Raw genomic sequence first — 19,187 nt, forward strand, 5'->3', positions numbered from 1 at the left:
AAAAAAAAAAAAAAAAAAAAAAAAAAAGATTGAAAAATTCTGCACAAACTATCGATCAACAAAATCAAACCACAAAAACTAAAGTGCAGGTGAAGTTTCCCAAAGTAACTAAATAAAATGAAGCTTAAGATCTGCTGAGCATAAATGTAACTCAACAAAATATATGTTGCATTTAAATTAGCTATAACTTCCAGAACTTGTGACAAGGTGATCAGCTGACCCTGAAGCTTGTGGTGTTTCAGCTTCCTCGATGCAGGAATGATTCATTTCTCTGATGCTCTGTTTTTGATCACCTGCCTCTGTTCTTGGTCCATGGACTGTGGAACTAAGAGACACAGCTGACATGCACGTTTTTGTACCGGCAGTTTAGAGCGGGTTGGGGGGAGAGAAAAAAAGCCGAGCTACGTGGGTGGGGGGGAGGGAGAGACAGTTGAGCTGTCACTGTCTGAACCTGCAGTTTAGAGCTGGATGGAGAAATGCAGCCGAGCTAAGTGTTGTTTGTTTTTAGCATTTTAGCTAGCTAGTATTGTACACAGCTAATTAGCGTTATGCCAGTACCGACAGGTGAATGGGGGAGTGCGCAGTTCGGTTCGGAAGTTCGACGTGCTCGGTTCTGTTAAGGGGGCGGGGCAAACACTGACATAATTACGTCATGAAATTAGCATATCATGATATCATTTATTTTCCCGGGCAATCTTTTTTATCGGTATTATCGTGAACGATATGATATGACCCAGACCTAGATTAATAGTTGTCAAAATATGCAGATTTTCTTTGTTTTTATGTTACATTTTTGTTACCAACACAATTTCTACAAAGTGTTCCTCTGTGTTTTTGTAAAAAAAAAAGTAAAAAAAAGTAAACAATGCATTAGAAAACAGCAAAAATTCCTGATCTTTGTTTTTAAAGAGGGGCAGCACGGTGGTAAAGTTGGTAGAGCTGTTGCCTGTCAGTGAGCAGGTCCCTGGTTCAAATCCTGTTCCGGAGGGCCTTTGTGGGAGGAGTTTGAATGTTCTTGTGCATGCGTGGGTTTTCTCCGGGTACTCCGGTTTCCTCCCACAGACCAAAAACATGCATGTTAGGCTGATTCTAACTCTAAATTGTCCCTAGGTGTGAGTGAGAGAGTGAATGGTTGTTTGTCTTTATGTGTCCCTGAGATGGACTGGAGACCTGTCCAGGGTATACTCAGCCTCTCGTGCAGTGATAGATGGACATGGTCAACGGCAACGCCCGTGACCCCCCCCCCCCCCCGGCCCCCAAACAAAAAGGAAGAAACAAGATGATGGATAGATGTTTTCAAAGATATTCAATCCAGTTTATTTATATATTGCCAATTTAGAACAAACATCTCAGGGAACTGTACAAAACACTCAAAACACCCATCACCAGTCAGTAGTTTGAAATGTCTCAGCACAGAGAATTTGCAGAAGAAGTTTGTCACAAGTTTTGTTTTAACGCTATTTCTAGCTCAGTTTCCTCCCCATAACACTCTGCTTCTGTCACCTCTCGTCTTCACAGCTTTTAGTTTTCATTTCATTTGAACAGAAGAGCGATGAACTTTTGGTGTCTCATACTGTTCTCTGACTCTGGTTACATTCGGGCATTATTTCAAAGATTATTCAAAGTGTACTCGTCAATGTTTGAAGGTAAACAACTGGTTAACTGGTTATTTTGAATAAAATCACCTTTGATTTATGTAACAAATTCATAACTGTTTTAAAAGTTGGAGATCGTGGAAGCTCTCTAAGTGTATGAGATGATTTGTAGCAAAGGTCATGAGGAAAGCCACAACGTGAAGTTTGTGAAATGAGCTATAAAGCAGGAAGAAGGCTGAGCAGAATAAGCTGCTTTTACTGAAATAAATCAGCAAGTTCAGAATTTAAATGTGATTCATGTGTCTGTCCATTTAATCCACTCCACACAAATGGATAGAAAAGAGAAGAACAGAATAAAGATCATTAAAAAATAGAAAGATGATTGCAAATCAACACGGCAAAAAAAAAATTTAGTTGAATTTGAGTTTAACTTATTTTCTCTCTCCTACAGTTTCTGGGAAAGTGGATCATCAAACTTGCAGTATAACCGGGGATACACAACGTACTGCAGTGCTCAAGGGAAATGGAAACGCTCATATAAAAGTGACAACAGGAACTGGATCTGTGAGAAATGAACTCAGTCAAATCTGACAAAACAAACCAGACTTTGATAAGTCCCTGATAAACCTCAGACTGTGATTACACTTTGTTGTTTGTTGGTTTTTACACATTACTTCACAAAACATTTGCTGATATTAACTTCTAAAGTTTTAAATGTGTGCAAGGTTGTAGCACAATTTGATTAGTTGCTTTTATTAACAAAATTCAATTATTCAATGTTAAACAGATGGTATTCATTACTTTTTTTTTTAAATCTACTGTCAGTTGCAGTTAAAAGCTCTTTTTTTATTTGCACCAACATCTGATGATAGCAGCTGCAGTTCTTTACCAAGCAAATAAACACAAAAAAGGAAGTGGTTTGTTGATATTTCCTGGTTCTGTATGTGTGAATATACAATAAACTAAACGCTTATTTACTTCTGGTGTATTTATTAAGAAATTGTACTTTGGCTTCATGTTGTGTTTTTTTAACAAGTATAATATAAATATGAACGCACTGAAAAGGGGGAAAATATATTTCATAACGACTCTGATCCAAAAATGAAGTGTAATAAAATATAACCTAAAAGTACTAATGCACATTAAAATAATTGTTGGCATGATTCATTTGCTACATTAACATGATAATAAGTTAATGTGAACACCCTTAATATATATATATATATATATATATATATATATATATATATACACACTAAAATAAAGTATTTGTACTACTAATCTAACTTCAATGTTTTTCACTCATCGCAGGGGAACTGAGCATGGAAACACCAGCAATAAACGAGGGACTACTGTATATTAAGGCATTTTAAACCCTTCCCACACTCTTGCAATGTTCCTAACAATTTTCTAAACTCTAACACTCTAAAAGAGCACAGCATGTCATGATCTCTGCTCTCTGCCACCTGCAGCTCTTTGCCACGCCCACTTCCCGGTTGCAATCACACTCATGCTCATCGCTCCCATCTCCTTCCTTCTGTGTAAATAAACAATTTAAATTTAAATACTGTACTGTAATAGTTTAAATAAACAATCCATGTTGCATGAGCAGCTGAATTTTAAATAATCAAGCACGACAGGAACCGAGTCTTTAGTTCGCGAACGGCCAGTCCTTCGTCATGCTCATGCTCCTAATGAACAGTAAGCCCCCAACCTGCTGCAGCAGGTGCTAACTCATTTAAAATAATTTATTTTTAATAATTTTGGACCTGTGATTGTGATAGAGGAAGCTACCCTCTCATCTACTGGGGAAACTCCAACACACAGGCACCACATCAGGGGGCTATGAGTAGACCCACACCAGCTCGGCGCCTCTCACTATGGGCAAGTCCAGAGTGAAACAAGGTCTAGACCGACTTCTGCCACTGCACATGGAATCATGAATCTGACTTGTATGTCCCTCCTGCAGGTGGTGGACCCACTGGCAGGTAAACACATGATGCTTGTTCGGGTTGAGCCCCATGCGTAGAGACACGATCACCAGACACCAAACTTTCATGAATACAAGAAATTAGTTCAAAAGATTTTAATTTGAGAGATAAGAAAATTAAATTAAAAAAGAAATTAATAAAAAGAATTGGCAAAATAGTGTTTCCTGTTTAAAAAAAACCCCAAAACATCTGCAGTGTTAGTGTGTCTGTGTGTTGGTTGTGGGGGCTGTTGGGACATGCAAATTGCAGATGATGACACCCAAACAAACTTTAATAAAAGGTTAGTTATAATGTACAGCAGTCCCTCGTTACATTGTGGTTTGACTTACACGGACTGGCTCTAAAGTGGTTTTACAAAGTATGAAAAGATGTCTGAACAGGACACATCATTGTCAACTTTAATATTACTCACGTGATTGGGAAAGTACTGGATACTGTACAGTAAAAAGTTAACATAAAAATGAAATACCTGTACTTCGGACAGGCGCCGCCATTTTTTAGGTTTTCTCTCAATAAGTCTCCACTAGATCCCTGTTCATAATTACTACATTTCCCAAAATCCAACAGTGCCCCGACCAGAAGTCCCAGCTCCTTCTGATGGAATACTAGAGGGAAATTTTTGATCTGATCGGAAAAAGTTTGGAACTTATCACAGTGACTTGGGTGCCCAGCGGATGCAGAGAGCCTCAGAGAACCCACCGAACCGGAGCAGAACCGGACCTCCAGACCCATCAGTGACTCTTCAGAGCTGATAGCTTGCCAATGAGGACTTCTGAGCGAGACACACGCATCCAAAGGTCTGGCACTCCATCCGGAGCCCACTGGGACCTTGCTCATCAATCAAACCACCGGTTCCATGCTGGTCACACGAAGCCCCCTCCCTCAAAATGATGATTGAATGTTGATAACCGGCCCACAAGGACTTCTGAGTGGGAGGCGCGCTGTCGAAGGTCCGACACTCGCTCCGGAGTCCACCGGGACTTTCCTTATCTCTTCAACTGGCCCATGAGGACCTCTGAGCTGGGACGTGCTAGTAAGTAAAATTTAGTAGCTACATGTAAGTATGTTGTTAAAATTAGTAGGTTTAAGAGTTTAGAACATTGAATGTGGGCTTCGGTGCTGCAGGGTAGGTCGGCAGAAATGGAACAGGGTCAGAGTGGAACTGAGCCGCTGCTGTTCTGCAGAGCTGGTGAGTAAAATTTAGTAGCTACACGTACAATACTGTACGTATGTTGTTAAAATGACGTAGGTTTAAAAGTTTAGAACATTGCAAGAGTGTGGGGAGGGTTTATAAAGCCTTAAAATATTTATAAATAGTAAGGTAAATATAACGTTGCTACTTCACTTATTGCTGGGGGGATGGGGGGGTCTGGAACCTTGAACGCAACCCCCACAATGAATGAGGGACTACACACACTCATAAACAAAAAAACAAAACAAGTATGTTTTGTATTTTTTTTTTGTACAGAAATAAGTTCACTTTAAGGATGTGGTTATTTAAATGATGCTATTTCCTCAAAACACCACTGAAACTAAACTGTTGGGGCTGGTCAAAAAAAAGAGTAAAACAAGAACTGAACATCAGCAGATACAGTTAGTATCCAACAGAAGTGAGTGCTGCACTGTTCATCTGTGGAGTAGAGCTTCAACAGTTCAGAAACAATAAGTCAAGCTTCTGTCTAATCTCTGTCAGGATGTCCTCAGATATTTACTACAAACCAGATGTGTTTCAGAAGGTGACATTTACCAGAAAGACTGAGTGGCAGCAGACGGTGTGTATCTACGAGCCTGCAGACGATACCGTGGGTAATCGCATGTTTTCACAGCCACAGGAAGAGGGTAAGTATTTATAACGATTTCATGTCTGTTTAGTAGGTTTATGTTTTAACTTAGGCTTCCACTCAAGGTCAAATCATTTAAAACATTTATTGACTTTGAAAAAGTTTTTCATGTTATTATTATATTGATGGACTACTGTAATTTTCTGTATGTCAGTATCAGACAGGCCTAAAGCTCTTAAAAAAAAAAAAATATATATATATATATATATATATATATATATATTGAAGATGATGATTTTGCCTAGAATAAATTATTTATTCTCAATGATCCCAAATAAACCATCATCTGACTGTTTTGAGATCCCTGGACTCCTCCATCTCTAAATTTTTCTGGAAAGACAAACCCCCACATATTAAGACTAAAAACACTACAGAATACCAAAGATAAAGGACTAGAGCTACCCAGTTTATATTATTACTTTCTAGCCAAGAGGCTAGAATACATCTCAAGATGGATAAAACACACACACCCCTTGATGAACCCTGGCTAGACACAGAACAGACACTTTGCAATAGTATAATGATTTTGGACCTTCCAAAACGACAGGGATGCTTTAAAAGCATCAATATGAGCTCCTCTCCGACAGCTTGGTGGGAGTTTCTTAAAATGACAGTCTTCACTAATTCCATGCAGACGTGCACCCATCTGGAACAACCCTGACATCCTACAACAGAATAATATGATAAACTTCCCTGGTTGGAGGTGTAAAGGAATATTTGGAACATATATATGAGTCAGTGACCTTGTTCAGTGTGTCAACGTCTTTTTTGATTTTTATAAAAACAACAATGAAATCAGCGTATGTGGATAAAACTATATTACTGTTAAAACTAGTTAAAACAAAACCATGGGCACTAACGGATCTTCTGAAGGAGGGATTCCAGGGAGAGCACGTAGAGCAGAAGACGACGAAGAAGAAGAACGAAAGACACCTAAAAAGTCTGATGGTCTTTTTCGCTGTGTGGAAGACTGGGACCTTGAGTCATTTCTTGAAAGGGGTCAAGAAAGAGGCAGACGGAGAGGTAAATAGATAGTGTCAGGGGAATTTAGAAAATAATAGAATTCAACTTTATTGTCATTGCACATGTCACAAGTACAAGTTATGGAAGTTTATTAGTAACCAATGTTAAATTAATGTGTGTGAGTTGATTTGTCTGCTCAAGGAGAACCTGCAGGCTCCTCTCTGAAGAGCACAGAGCTGCATCTCTGATAAACTTCAAGGCCTCCTCGTCTGTAAGCTGAAAGATGAGGTCATCTTGACCCCGCCTCTGTCTGATGACGTGTATTAAAGCTTTTCCTGCCTCTGTCCGGCGTGAATTTTCCCTGACGAGGCTCAAAGTACGGAGCGTTTATAAAACTAACTGTGAAAGACAAGTTAAAAAATATTTGTGTCCTCAGAGTGGCTTATTTGAGTAAACAGATAATGAAAGGATATTTATTTTATCCAACAGACACACGGAGATAGATTTGATGTTTTACTGAATCATTTATGCAAAAAATCTGAATGTGAAAATGCACACATTAAGTTATGGTTGAGGAGGAAAAGCGTGTCCTACAAGGATCATAACAGTTTATTTTATTTTGTTATTTTTTATAATGTTCTAGTAAAAGAGCAGACTGTGGAACAGCCGTGTAGAAACACAGTGATGGTTGTGGGAGTTAAAACCAGCTCGGTTAGATGATGGGACACTGGTTGGTTTTGAATGAGCACTGTGCGTTTAGTGCTGTGAAGAATAAAAATACAAATTAAAAAAATGGATGCAAACAAATCAAAAAGTTTCTCTTGTAATTCATTGCTACTTTATTTTGTTTGTTCTTGGTATTTTTTGTGTATTTTTGTTCATTCAGAAATATTTTCACCTAATTCAGAGTTATTGTTGCTAAACATAATTTAAGTAATATAGATTTTTTTTGTTGTTGTTGCAATTTGGTTTTGTTTATCTGAAAACATGCCATAGATTTATTAAATAAATATATGGATAATGTTTTTTTTAACAATAGATAAAAAATTCCCATAAAGCTAAATCATGAACTCGTGCTATTTGTCTTGTGTTGAATTTTGTTTTGTGTGAATTGTGTCTTTGTGTATCTGTTGCTTTTTGTGTTTTGTTAACTCTGTTGAACTGTTAAATTGAATGTACATTATTATGTTTTAGTTTAATATTTTAATAGATTAAACAGCATTTTGTCTGATAATGTTTATTGTTGTCATCATGCTTTTTTTTATTACACATCTATTTCTTCTCACACAAAAACTGAAATAGGGAAATTATGCCCAAAAGAATGAATCTATGAAAACATTAATATTATAATGTATGTGCGTAAATTAAACTTTAACATATGTTTGCAACTGAGCTGCCATCTGTAGAAATCATTTAAACAACAGTATCACATAAACAATCATGAAGCTGTGAACATGTGATCAGCTGTTCTGAGCACATTTCACCAGGACAAACAAAAAGAAACACGATGATCTCACCAAACCAACCGTCAGCTGACAAACAATGATGCAACACAGCAGCACCTACAGGTGAGCTCACAAGCTCAGAGTGGAAAATGTTTAAAAATGACATCAGCTTTCAGATTTGATGCAGAGCATTATCCACACGGCAGTGGACTCATAAAAAAATCACCAACAAGAAAAAAAACAAGCTGGACTCACCACCGGGCCTGGCTCTCCACGGTCACCTCGGGTTCCTCTGATTCCAGGGCCTCCCTGTTAAAAACAAAAAAACAGGATTTGATACATAACGTCAACAAGTTCTAACACTAAAGGATGTTGAACCAAATGACAGATGATCATAAATGAGCTGACAGAATAAAAAAATATGGGTCAAATAAAATAAAAAAACTCAAAGGACGAGCGTTCACCTCAGAGGTAATTCTACAAATTCATATTGAAATGTTTGGTGCGTTTGTGTGGAGCTCACTGGTACTCCAGGGGGGCCGGGGGGCCCTTTGCTCTCCTGTGTGCAGGTGCAGGCTTTGGGCAAGGCCGGGCAGTCGACCTCCTTCCTCTGAACGATGGCGGCGTGATGCAGATGACAAAGAACAAAGGAGGCAAAATGTAATGAAGAAACAACAAAAAAATGTGTTGCAATCAAACAAAAACGTGACGAGATGAGATCAAATGTGAATTTAAGACACTTTAAGGACCATAAACTGAGACTCAACGCCTTTTCAATATCAATTTACTGCTGAAACATTTTCTACATTATAATTTGTATCGTAGCTAAAGTTTATAACGTCTGTAGTTGGAGGGATAAACATGTCAAATGTAACATTTTAAGAGAAACTTTAGGCATATTTTGAAAAAGAATCATATGCTTTAAATCACTCAGGTCAGATCTTTATGATTTAAAATATTCATATATGTGAAAACGTGTTCCGTGTTCAGATGAGTAGATAGAAGGGATGAACTTTGACCTCACCAGACCAGGAAGTTCACAGCACTTGTCTCTGGTGGCCCAAGATGTGCTGCAGATAATGTCGAAGTTCTGAAGCTGGAACTGCAGGATGAGGACAGAAACAACGTTTTACAGGATTTAATGCAACGTGGTATAAATATCTGTATTTACACGCGTGAGGTGTGATACAGAATAAAGATCAGTTAACGTCAGAAGTGTTGATCAGATGTGTATATAACTTTTTTTACACAAGTCTCGCTTCAAATTTATTGGGAAAGAAATGGAAAAAATATATAAAAGTGCAAAAAAAGTTTGCGTTACTAATTTAATATTTTACTTTAAAGTACGTTGTTTTTAATTCTACCTTTCATAAAGGATTATTGCAAATTAGATATAAAAGATCACATTATACAAATTATTGTAATACTGGTTTACATCTAAAAAGCTCTAAACAACAGACAAAGCAAAAAAAAAAAAAAAACTAGTTTAAAAAATGGTTACAGTTCTTTAATGTTTCTTCTTTTAGTTAAATCTGAGGTTTAGTTAAAAGTTGTTGTTTATTTGTTCGAGCCTTAAAATAAAATCTGATGCATTTTTTCTTGTTGCTAAACTTTTCTTTCTGAGTGTTTGTGGCTCGTTTGTGAGGTCGTCTTCATAACGTTTTTGTAAGAACAATCAGAATTTAAAAATAAAGATGAAATCAGAGGCAGCTGAATTGTGGATCTCTTACATAAAGGTGTCTAAATTCTCGTTTGTTAGTTTGATAATTTAACCCTTATTTTTTGGCTGCTCATTCTCAGCTCCTCACAGAAACGTGACTGATGGAAAATAATATTTTTAAAAAGTCTAAGTTTTAAAAGAAGTCACCATCGAAGATTTTTCTTCAAACGGTGATTAAACCGATCATAAAAGACTGCAACAATGTCATCAATGGAACCACAGCGGTGGTAGATCATCAGATTCTGTGATCCATGAAGCACAGAGAGCCATCTTTGGCATCATCAGTGTGATGAAGCCAATCAGACGGACTGCTGACGGAGTCCGGGAAGACCGCCGGCCTGTCGGGAGCCAAATCAGGAACTCTGCGCTCATGTGCTGCTTGAAGACTCTTGAAACTTGGGAAAAATGTAAACGCTATACGTGATTTATCTTCTTATTTCTCTTAAATCACTTTAAAAGAACTTTACTGAAACTTATTGGAGCAGAGCCAGAACAACAGAATCCAAATCCTGTTTCCTGAAAGGATCTTATAGTGCCTGATTGTATTCTAATATGAATTGCTGTGTGTGTGTTCTTTATTCACCGGAGCCGAGTTGTCCTTGTTTGCTCTGGAGCGAACCATCCGGCCCAGAACTTCCATTCCATTGGTGGAGATGTTTCCTGCTGCGTTGATATTTTTCTCCGCCACCATTTTGCAGTCGATGAACACTTTGGCATTTGTTTTGCTGATTGCAACGTGAAGCTGCAAAAAAAACAAAAAACAAAAACAAACCAAAATCACTTCATATCGTCATTAAATATGCATTTTTTAACCTGTTTTGTGCGTCACGTTTTCATCGTAATCATCAATCACGTTGACTAACTGTTAATCAGTTTGTGTTTCAAGTATAAATGTATAAAGTCCAAACAGCTAAAAGGTGGTTGACGTTTCTAAGGTTTTAGGTCTTGATGCTGCAGGAGAACAGCTCCCTCTGCCGGTAGGAAGCTGCAAACTCTCTCAACAGATTTCCTTTAAAATCTGAATTCAAACCAAATGAAGCCCAGAGAAAAGGCACAGATAATCCACCACAGCTCATTTTGTCATCCTATTTTATGCATATAAGAGATAAACCTTTCAGCGTGAAATTAAAGTCTTAGTTCTTGCCAAATGAAATATTCTAAAACTGGCGTCCCAATAACATTCTGAAAACTGAGCACATTTATGATTCTGCTGGATCTGAATAAAGGAGGTAATGAAACTGAAATGATTCCAACATGTTGAGTGTTACAGATGAAGGTATTAGTCTGAGCCTATAGTTCCCAACCTTTTTATTTCAGCTGCCCCCCACCCCCCTTTGATTTATAAAATAAATATATGTGCATCCACTATTATAACTGCATTCTAATATGCATTTAATCTATTTCCTCAATAATTTTAACCATCAAATCATCCTCTTACATTTAGCATTGAGCTAACATATATGCCATTAGCACTCAGTCATAAGATACTAGGATAAATATATATATAGTGCGGAATCATTAAACACAAACCAACATAACTATACAAACAAATCTATTAGACTTCAGATGGGTGTATACATAAGCATAAACATATAACAGAGAGAGCCAAGAACATAGAAAATATACATTAGCCGCTATGCTAGCGGGCGATTAGCATGCTAGCACAGAAACGCTAATACAGTAAAACTGTTATTTCACTCTCAAAACATGGTTTATATAAAACTGGTTGATGCAATTACAAACACTATACAATTATTAATACATGGAGGATAATATGCTTATGCTTGGTGGACTTTACCAACCTGAAATTAGACAAAAGTGAGACGGAGACTCATCACCGTTTGCTCTTGCTCGTGTGTTAGCGCGGACTGACAGGGCAGAGTAAGGAACGCACCAACACCGCCTCAGTGGAAGTGCTGCTACCTTGTGGTAAAACTCGGTACTGCAACTCAATTAAATTAACTTTCTGCACTTTGCACGACCATTAAATCACTAATAAAATAAAACAATGTGACCACACATTTGTGTGTGTTATACTAGCAGTGTCCAAGCATTATTTTATTTATTTTTCATTAAGTCATACACCACCACCCGCCGCAATGGCTTTGCACCCCACACATTGGGAACTACTAGACTCTGAACTGAGTGGCTCCTCTGCACCACCCTCTTCTTTACAAGTAGGAATACTTTTTAGAAAAATAAAAACTGCTTTGTATATTTCTGCTTTACTGGTGTCAAACACACATCACCACCTCCCAAACTTTATTTAATGGTAAATTAGTTGGTAGTTTATTGTTACGACCAAAAAATAAAAATAAAGTGTCTGTGAATCTTGATAAATTACTCAAGTTAAATTTAACACGAGGGCTGTTAAGTTTTAAAGTCTCAGTGAATGTTTCGTAATAATGGCCGGGTCACTTAATTACTTCAACCTTTATCAATTTTTTTTATCAAAATGAGGGCTTTAAATTTATTTTTTGTTAGCAGAATGACGCCATATTTTCGTAAAATGCCACATTTCAGTCACTGCAGTGTAATTTATATGGTGTTGTTCATATAAAGCTGTACTTGATTTATTTTCCCCTCCATAACTTGCTTCAAATATGTTGATGTGGCTTCAAATGTGGCAGATAAAAAAAAAAAAAAGAGAGAATAGTGTGGCTGAGAAAAATAAATAAATAAAGTTGCTAATAGACTAACAAGCTTGATCCAGAAACACTTCCACTGTGACACTTTTGTAACATCCCAGGTTTTGACAAAGTGGAAAAAAAGACAATAAACAAATGCTTATTCTAAAGCAGTGATGGGTGGTTCTGATTGGATGGAAGATGGTAATTATTATCCCCTGACTCTCACACAGCGGTCCCTGTACCGTCTCCAAAATAAGATGTTGCTAGGCAACAGCTTCTCTTTTCACCAGGAGGGAAAGGCTGAAGCTGAGCAAGAAAAGGCACAAAAACCTTATTAGCATAAATAAACAGCTTTTAAACAAACAGACTAATTAAAGCAACAATATTGAAGAGTATTAGAAAAGCCACGGCTCTAATGTGCTGCTTGCTGCGAGCTGAAGAGCCGCAGACTGTCAGCAGGTGGAGATTAAACAGCCTCCAATGACAGCGCAGGTGTGTGAGGAATAAAAATTGTAGTTTCTGCAAGAAATCCAATCGTGCAGCTCGTTTCTGCAGAGGTGTGGCGTGCTTCATTTCACATTTATGATTTATTGCTTTTTTTTTTTTTTTTAACTCAATGTTGTTTTGCAAGAGAGAACGGTCAAGTCTGAATGCAACTTTCCGAATGTGTAACAGCTCGGTGCAACGTGGTCCTAAAATTCAAAGAACACCAAAACTCCAGCTAAAAGACGCTGAACACCCCTCCTGCTGCTCCATCTGCTGTAGCTCACGTGTGTGTAGATGTTGGTAAAACCAGACTTTCCTCTACACACGCTGGCAGCGCAGAATTTCCAAAACTTGCTTGAAATCCCGTTGAATGCGTGAAGCTTGGAGGAAAAGGCCTCCTTATCAGAGAAAACAGCTTGCTGAAGAACACATCCAGATCCTTAAAGATGTGTAAAGGTCACCTTTTCTGGAACTGTGTAAAAAAATATATTAAATTTGAGAAGAACTGTAACTTAGAGGAAACCTTCAAGGTATGTTAAGATAAGAAAAGCAGGAGATGGAGCCGATTATCTCATGACTTATGTCCCATAATCCCACCTCGAAGAGACCTGAGCAGAGCTTTTTGACTTATCAGCTGCTGCCGGTCCTCGAGGAATACGAAACCGAATCCAACGTATTCAGACTGAGACGGAGCAGAACAAAAGGTGAAAAGGTAAGCAGGATGAACTCAGCAGACATAAATGACGAGCGAGTCCCTCGGCGCTTGTGCGTGACGATAACAGAACGTGATGGCGAGCAGGTTCAGGCTCGGGACGCCCCAACCTCTGCGGGAGCGCTCAACAGAACGCTGGATAAAAATAGAACAAGTGCAAAGCTGAAGGGAGACCGAGACGAAGAGAGCGAATCAATGAGCCGAGTGGATCAATTAAAGCATCGACGAGTCCTCCGTCAGTTTGTTTACTGAATGTGTTGGAGACTCCGCCCATCAATAAAACAAACAAACGATGAGTGACTCTGTCTGTAACTACTTTATATTGATCTTAGCATCTAAAAATACAACGTTGAATAAACAGCAGCAGCTGTGCCTTTTTTTATTATTATTTTTTTGTATATTTTTCTACCTTTATTTATACAGTATATGTAATATTTAGTGATTGATTTATTATGTATTTATGATTTATTTATTATTTGTTTATCAATATTCATTATGTATCATTTATTTATTATAATTAATTTTTATTTATTATTTGTAATTTATTATTTGTTAATTATTAATTATTTAATTTGTTTATTTATTTTTGTTGTTATTATTTTTATTATTATTAAATAAAGATTTATTGCTTATTGTTCATTTATTTGTTTGTTCTTGTTATTATTAAATTATTTATTATTTATTTATTTATTTTAGGTATTTATTTATTTATTTATTATTATATAATTAATCATTATTTATTATTAATTATGTATAAATAATTATTTAATTATTTTAGTTAGTTATTTTTGTTGTTGTTATTATTTAATGTATAATTTATTTATGTAGTATTCCTTTATTATTTATTAATTTGTTGTTGTTATTAAATTATGTCTTATTTATTATGTATTTATTTATGATTATCATTACTTAAATATTAATTATTATTGGATATTTGTTTATTATTTATTGTTAATTATGTATTTATCATGAATAATTTATTATTATTATATTTATTTAGTTAGTTAGTTATTTTTGTTATTTTTATTATTATTAAATCATTTATAATTTATTTATGTATTATTTCTTTATTGTTTATTTATTTGTTGTTGTTATTGGTATAAAATAGTTTGTTATTTATTTATTATTACTGTATTTATATATGTAATAACTTTAGTGATGCTCTTAAACTTGCCTGTTTAATGTCAGCACTAATGCTTTAAAAAGGCTTTAGTGGGTGAACTTTGTGACACTTAATCACAGCTGTGCGACACCAGCAACAACTTTTCAATCCACAAGGAACAAAACCCGAAGCTAGCGCGTATAAACGCTGCTCCGAGTGAAAACTGTGAAGCAGCAGTTTCAAAGCTGGGGTCACAGCTCTGCTGGGGGTCCTAAAACATCAACTAAGTGGTCTTCAAAAGACTCAGAATGCTAAATACATATAATTATGATTGTCAATTGCATATTTAGCTGAACCTTCTAAAACAGGAGGTCAAAAGAAATAGCTGTAAGTGATAATAATAATAATAATATAAAGATCAAAGTTTTTTTTTAATGGCCTTATTAGAAACATTTGTGTCCTTCAACCAGCAATGCTCTCGTTCACGAGTCAGCAGCTTTTAATGTGAGGGTTAATTCTACATTACGCATGTCTTTCATAATTCTGCTCAACTTTTCTACATTCAGGATTAAATCAGTTCAGTCTGACAGAACACCTGTAATTTAATAAAAGATAATAAATCAGTAGAACCACAAAAGGTGTGGAGTCATTCTGACCTTATGGAAGCTGCCGAAGAAGAGCTTTTTGATTTCTGGCCCTTCAAAGGTGACGGTCTGGAAGACTCCTTTATAATCATTGTTGAAGAACGTCAGAGTTTTTCCTCCATCTGCAGGAAGAAAAACAAACTGCACGTGAAAAAATGCAACACAAAACTGTTTACAATCATAATAATAAAATACATTCATTTGTGTTTCATGTTATGATGGCGAACGTGGATGATGAATATATTATTATTATTATTATTATGGATAAGTTATTGTAGCAAACCTGAAAACACCTGTCATTCACTGCTTCTTATTTTAATGCATTACGTTGTAATGATAAAAACGAAGTTTCATCGCTCCGCTCTCCACTCACTGTCCAGGATGACTCCGGTCAGCGGGTCGTTGTCCTTGTTGAGAATCTCCCAGAGTGCAAAGGGCTCCTCTGGAGTGTCAGGCAGCAGCCTGAACAGCAGCGTGATGGTGTAATCCGAGGGAAGCCCCTCAGGATGAAGGAACCTGTCAGCCACAACAGAAACAGCAAATTGAATGAACACGGTAAAACCTTGACTTATCAAAGCCGTTGTTTTTATTTCCCAGCAGCTGCTCGTTTGCTTCACTTCGGCAAGCATCTCTTCCTGCCACTCCCTCTGCAATAGCAACAGTGCATGTATAGTTTTTTTTAAAGAAAATCAATGGTTTTACCTGGTCGGCTGAGCCAGCAGAGCATTGCTGTGCAGGTGGAAGCAGGGGAACGTATTAAAAGTGCCAGGCACCATGGAAACACCGGAGACGCTGTTGTACTGGTCCTCAACGAGCCCAAACAGCTCCATCATTTGGAAACCTGAAGACAGACGGTAGGAGGGAACACCTCGTTAACGCTAAATAAATCCAGCCGAACAACCAGTTAGTGCTTTAGTGATATTTAAATGCCAGAAACCAGCTCTTAATCTAATACTGATGTTTAGACTTGAGCTGAAAGTCTGTCTCATTATTTTAGTTCTGGCTGAAACCAGCCACCTGGGAGCACAAGTCATCTTGTGTCGGTCCCAAGCTCGGGTAAATGGTGAGGGTTGTGTCAGGAAGGGCATCCGATGTAAACCACTTTAGCCAAAACTATAATGTGAGTTCATCAAAGCGAAACCGTACCGGATCAGTCGAGGTTAACAACGACCGCCACCGGTGCTGTTGACAAACAGGGGGCCGGCAAAAATTCTGCTACCGTTAGTGGAAGACCACGAGGAGGGAGCGATGTCAGGAGACAGAGGGAGAAGAGAACAATCAAGAATCTAGGACTGAGCTGCAACTCTAAATGTGGGGATAATGACAGGCAAATGGCTGGCATGATAGTGAGAAGGAAGGTAGATGTTTTTATGTGTCCAAGAGACCAAGTGGAAGGGCAGCGAGTTTCATGGCATTAGATCAGGGTTCAAACTGTTTTACTAATGACAGAAATGGTTAAATCAAATCATCTGGACCAGTTTCTTTAAGTGAGAAATGTTTCGTCCCCACATCCAGAGGACTTCATCAGTCTGCAGCCTGCCAACAACATTGTTTTAACAATACATATATATATATTTTTTTCCTGTTTTGTTTTGCTTTGATATCTTTGTTGCAGCAACACTACATGACAACAAGCTGCATAAATAAGAGAAAAATATGGATTTGGTCTGATTAAAGGCTCTAATGTGAGGACGCAAAATTCCAAGTATGACGCAAAATATCTACATGCGCCTCGAAAAATCTGTGGAAAACTGCATAAAGTATGGAACTGTGTTTAGGTCTTTTTCTTTCAGCTTGTTCTATGTTATATTCAGGATATTATTATAGCAGTCAAGTTAAAAACCATGCTCAAACCTGGAGTTGTGCTTCCACCCATCCGCAGTGATGGACAAGCTGGAAGACAAACAAAAAACAAGTAAAAAGTCACGTAACGTTTTACGTCTCCGGTTGTTTCACGCAGCTTTTTTTTGACAGTCACTCACTGGCGGTCGCAGCCTCACACACGAAGGTCACCAGCTTCTCTTCGATCCTCTGGAAGGCGTCCAGGTCGTCCACGAAGAAGACGTGTCTGTCGCTGGGTTTGCTGGCGATGCTCACCAGCTCGCCGTAGTCGGCGTCGGCAAAACCGATGGCAAACACGATGTAACCTTCACAGGAACATACAGAAAGAACAGTCACGCAAAAAAACACTTCGGTGTCTTCTTGGCTTTTGATCTGTTGGTGTCGAATACAGATGTTTAAAACCTGAAAACACTTTCAGGTGAAATAAAAATCTAAAGACGATTTTCTAAATTCAAAACAGATAAAAACCTGACCTTCCATCTGCAGCTCTTTGGAAACTTTATTCACGTCGTCTTGGGAGCGACCGTCGGTAAGAACCACGAGGACGTTGGGGATCCCCCTCCTGACACCCCCCTCGGCTGTGAAGATGTTTTCCTTCACGTGCTGAATGGCTCGACCTGATTGGACACAAGAAACCATCAATTAATATGAAGTGATTGGAAAAAAAAAGTCCTGTTTATATTATAGCCTTTAACTCAAGGCTACGGTTTAAATGGTAAACAGGACAATTGTCTGTAGAAGTACAAAGACACTGGTTTATCAGGTGGACACTTTTTGAATTCTTGAAGAATTTGCTAAATGAAATCAGGCAGTAACATCTGCATCATACATTTAAATGCATTATTTGGCAAACAGAGGTTTGCAAATAATGGATGGCAGGAAACAAACACGAGCGTGAACCTTCCCCACCTGCCAATGTTGCCCCGAGGGGTTAAGGATTTTAATTTGGCGCCGGTTAAATTGCTACGTCTCAGGATATTTGATTTTTTTTTTTTTTGCAGCATCTTTTGATTTTCTTTACAGGAAACCGTAACGTAGAACATAATATGAGCCGCTGCAGAGGTTCACGTAAAGAATAAAGCTGTCATTAGCAGCTTCATTGCAGGTTTTCTTCGGGATAATTTGACTTAAAGACTGAAGCATTTAGGATGTTGACAGGCGATGATGCCCGACACCTTGATGTAAATAAAAGTTTAAAGGAGCTGCATCAAAGTGGCTCAGCGGGGAATCTTCTGTCCTTTCATCCAAGCTGTCAGGAGCAGACAGAAGAGTTTGTTCAGGAGTCAAGGGGCCAGTTTTAATCTAACAGAAGCACAAAAACACTGCGCTTGACGGTCGGATGAAGACAGAAGACACCTGAAATGTACCTAAAACAAACTGTCTCTATATGACATGGTTGTATTTAACCATTATGATCACTTTGATATAAAAAACAGAGATAAATGTCAAGGGAATGTGTATTTGCACTCTTCATAATCCATAATTTTCACTGCTCTTTTACTGTTATTAGTGACTGATATTAAAATGTTCCATGATCCTTACTCTATGTACAAAGTAACTGTGATCGTGTAGATGCTGCATGCACGATGAGGGTTGCCAGATAAATTTAAAATGTCTTATTTACCCCCTCCTTTTCTGTGCACATGTTCAACAAACACAACACACACCTCATCTTAGAATATCTTTACTCAGCACACATGACAGTTCAGGTAAAAATACTATCATTTTAAAGCCACAGTACTATAGTTCATGACTTCTTATCTGGCAACCCGACTGACATGGAAACTACCGCATTTTTCATGTAAACCCGCTTTTTTTTTTAATTACTCCCAATAAACCCAAGAATTTTCAGTCAGTCATCTGGACAGTTTCATTTTTTTTTTCTGAAACGTTTCAATCCGTCAAGGAAACACACAACACAAAACTGATTCTTCCCCCAAACAGCTTACTCCAAAGTGGAACAAACCAGTTATGTTAGTGCTAAGATGGTCTCTTTGGCACGCCCCCTCCTCTGGTGCCAGCCCTCTTCCTCGTTAGGTAGGAAGGTGAAACGTTTCAGAAAAAAAAAAAGAAACTGTCCAGATGACCTGACTGAAAATTGTTGGATTGTATTCCTGGAAGTGATTCTTCCCCCAAACAGCTTACTCCAAAGTGGAACAAACCAGTTATGTTGGTGCTAAGATGGTGTGAAAATAAATAAATAAAGAAACTGTCCA

General features: G+C 37.7%; 1 protein-coding gene across 1 annotated transcript in view; it reads right to left on the reverse strand.

The window, feature by feature from the left end:
• Positions 1-19,187, reverse strand: part of LOC119425516 (collagen alpha-1(XIV) chain) — a 231,844-nt gene that overhangs the window by 57,003 nt on the left and 155,654 nt on the right. Inside the window, exons 22-31 of the mRNA XM_037693045.1 lie at positions 17,445-17,588; positions 17,112-17,276; positions 16,984-17,022; positions 15,832-15,970; positions 15,503-15,645; positions 15,142-15,251; positions 10,139-10,297; positions 8,860-8,937; positions 8,359-8,445; positions 8,091-8,144 (exon numbers count right to left, since the gene is read on the reverse strand). Coding sequence (XP_037548973.1) covers positions 8,091-8,144; positions 8,359-8,445; positions 8,860-8,937; positions 10,139-10,297; positions 15,142-15,251; positions 15,503-15,645; positions 15,832-15,970; positions 16,984-17,022; positions 17,112-17,276; positions 17,445-17,588 — 1,118 coding nt within the window. The remainder of the gene's footprint in view (positions 1-8,090; positions 8,145-8,358; positions 8,446-8,859; positions 8,938-10,138; positions 10,298-15,141; positions 15,252-15,502; positions 15,646-15,831; positions 15,971-16,983; positions 17,023-17,111; positions 17,277-17,444; positions 17,589-19,187) is intronic.

The sequence above is a fragment of the Nematolebias whitei genome, chromosome 19 (genome assembly GCF_014905685.2).
Source record: "Nematolebias whitei isolate Nwh7 chromosome 19, NemWhi1, whole genome shotgun sequence".
NCBI lineage: Eukaryota > Metazoa > Chordata > Actinopteri > Cyprinodontiformes > Rivulidae > Nematolebias > Nematolebias whitei.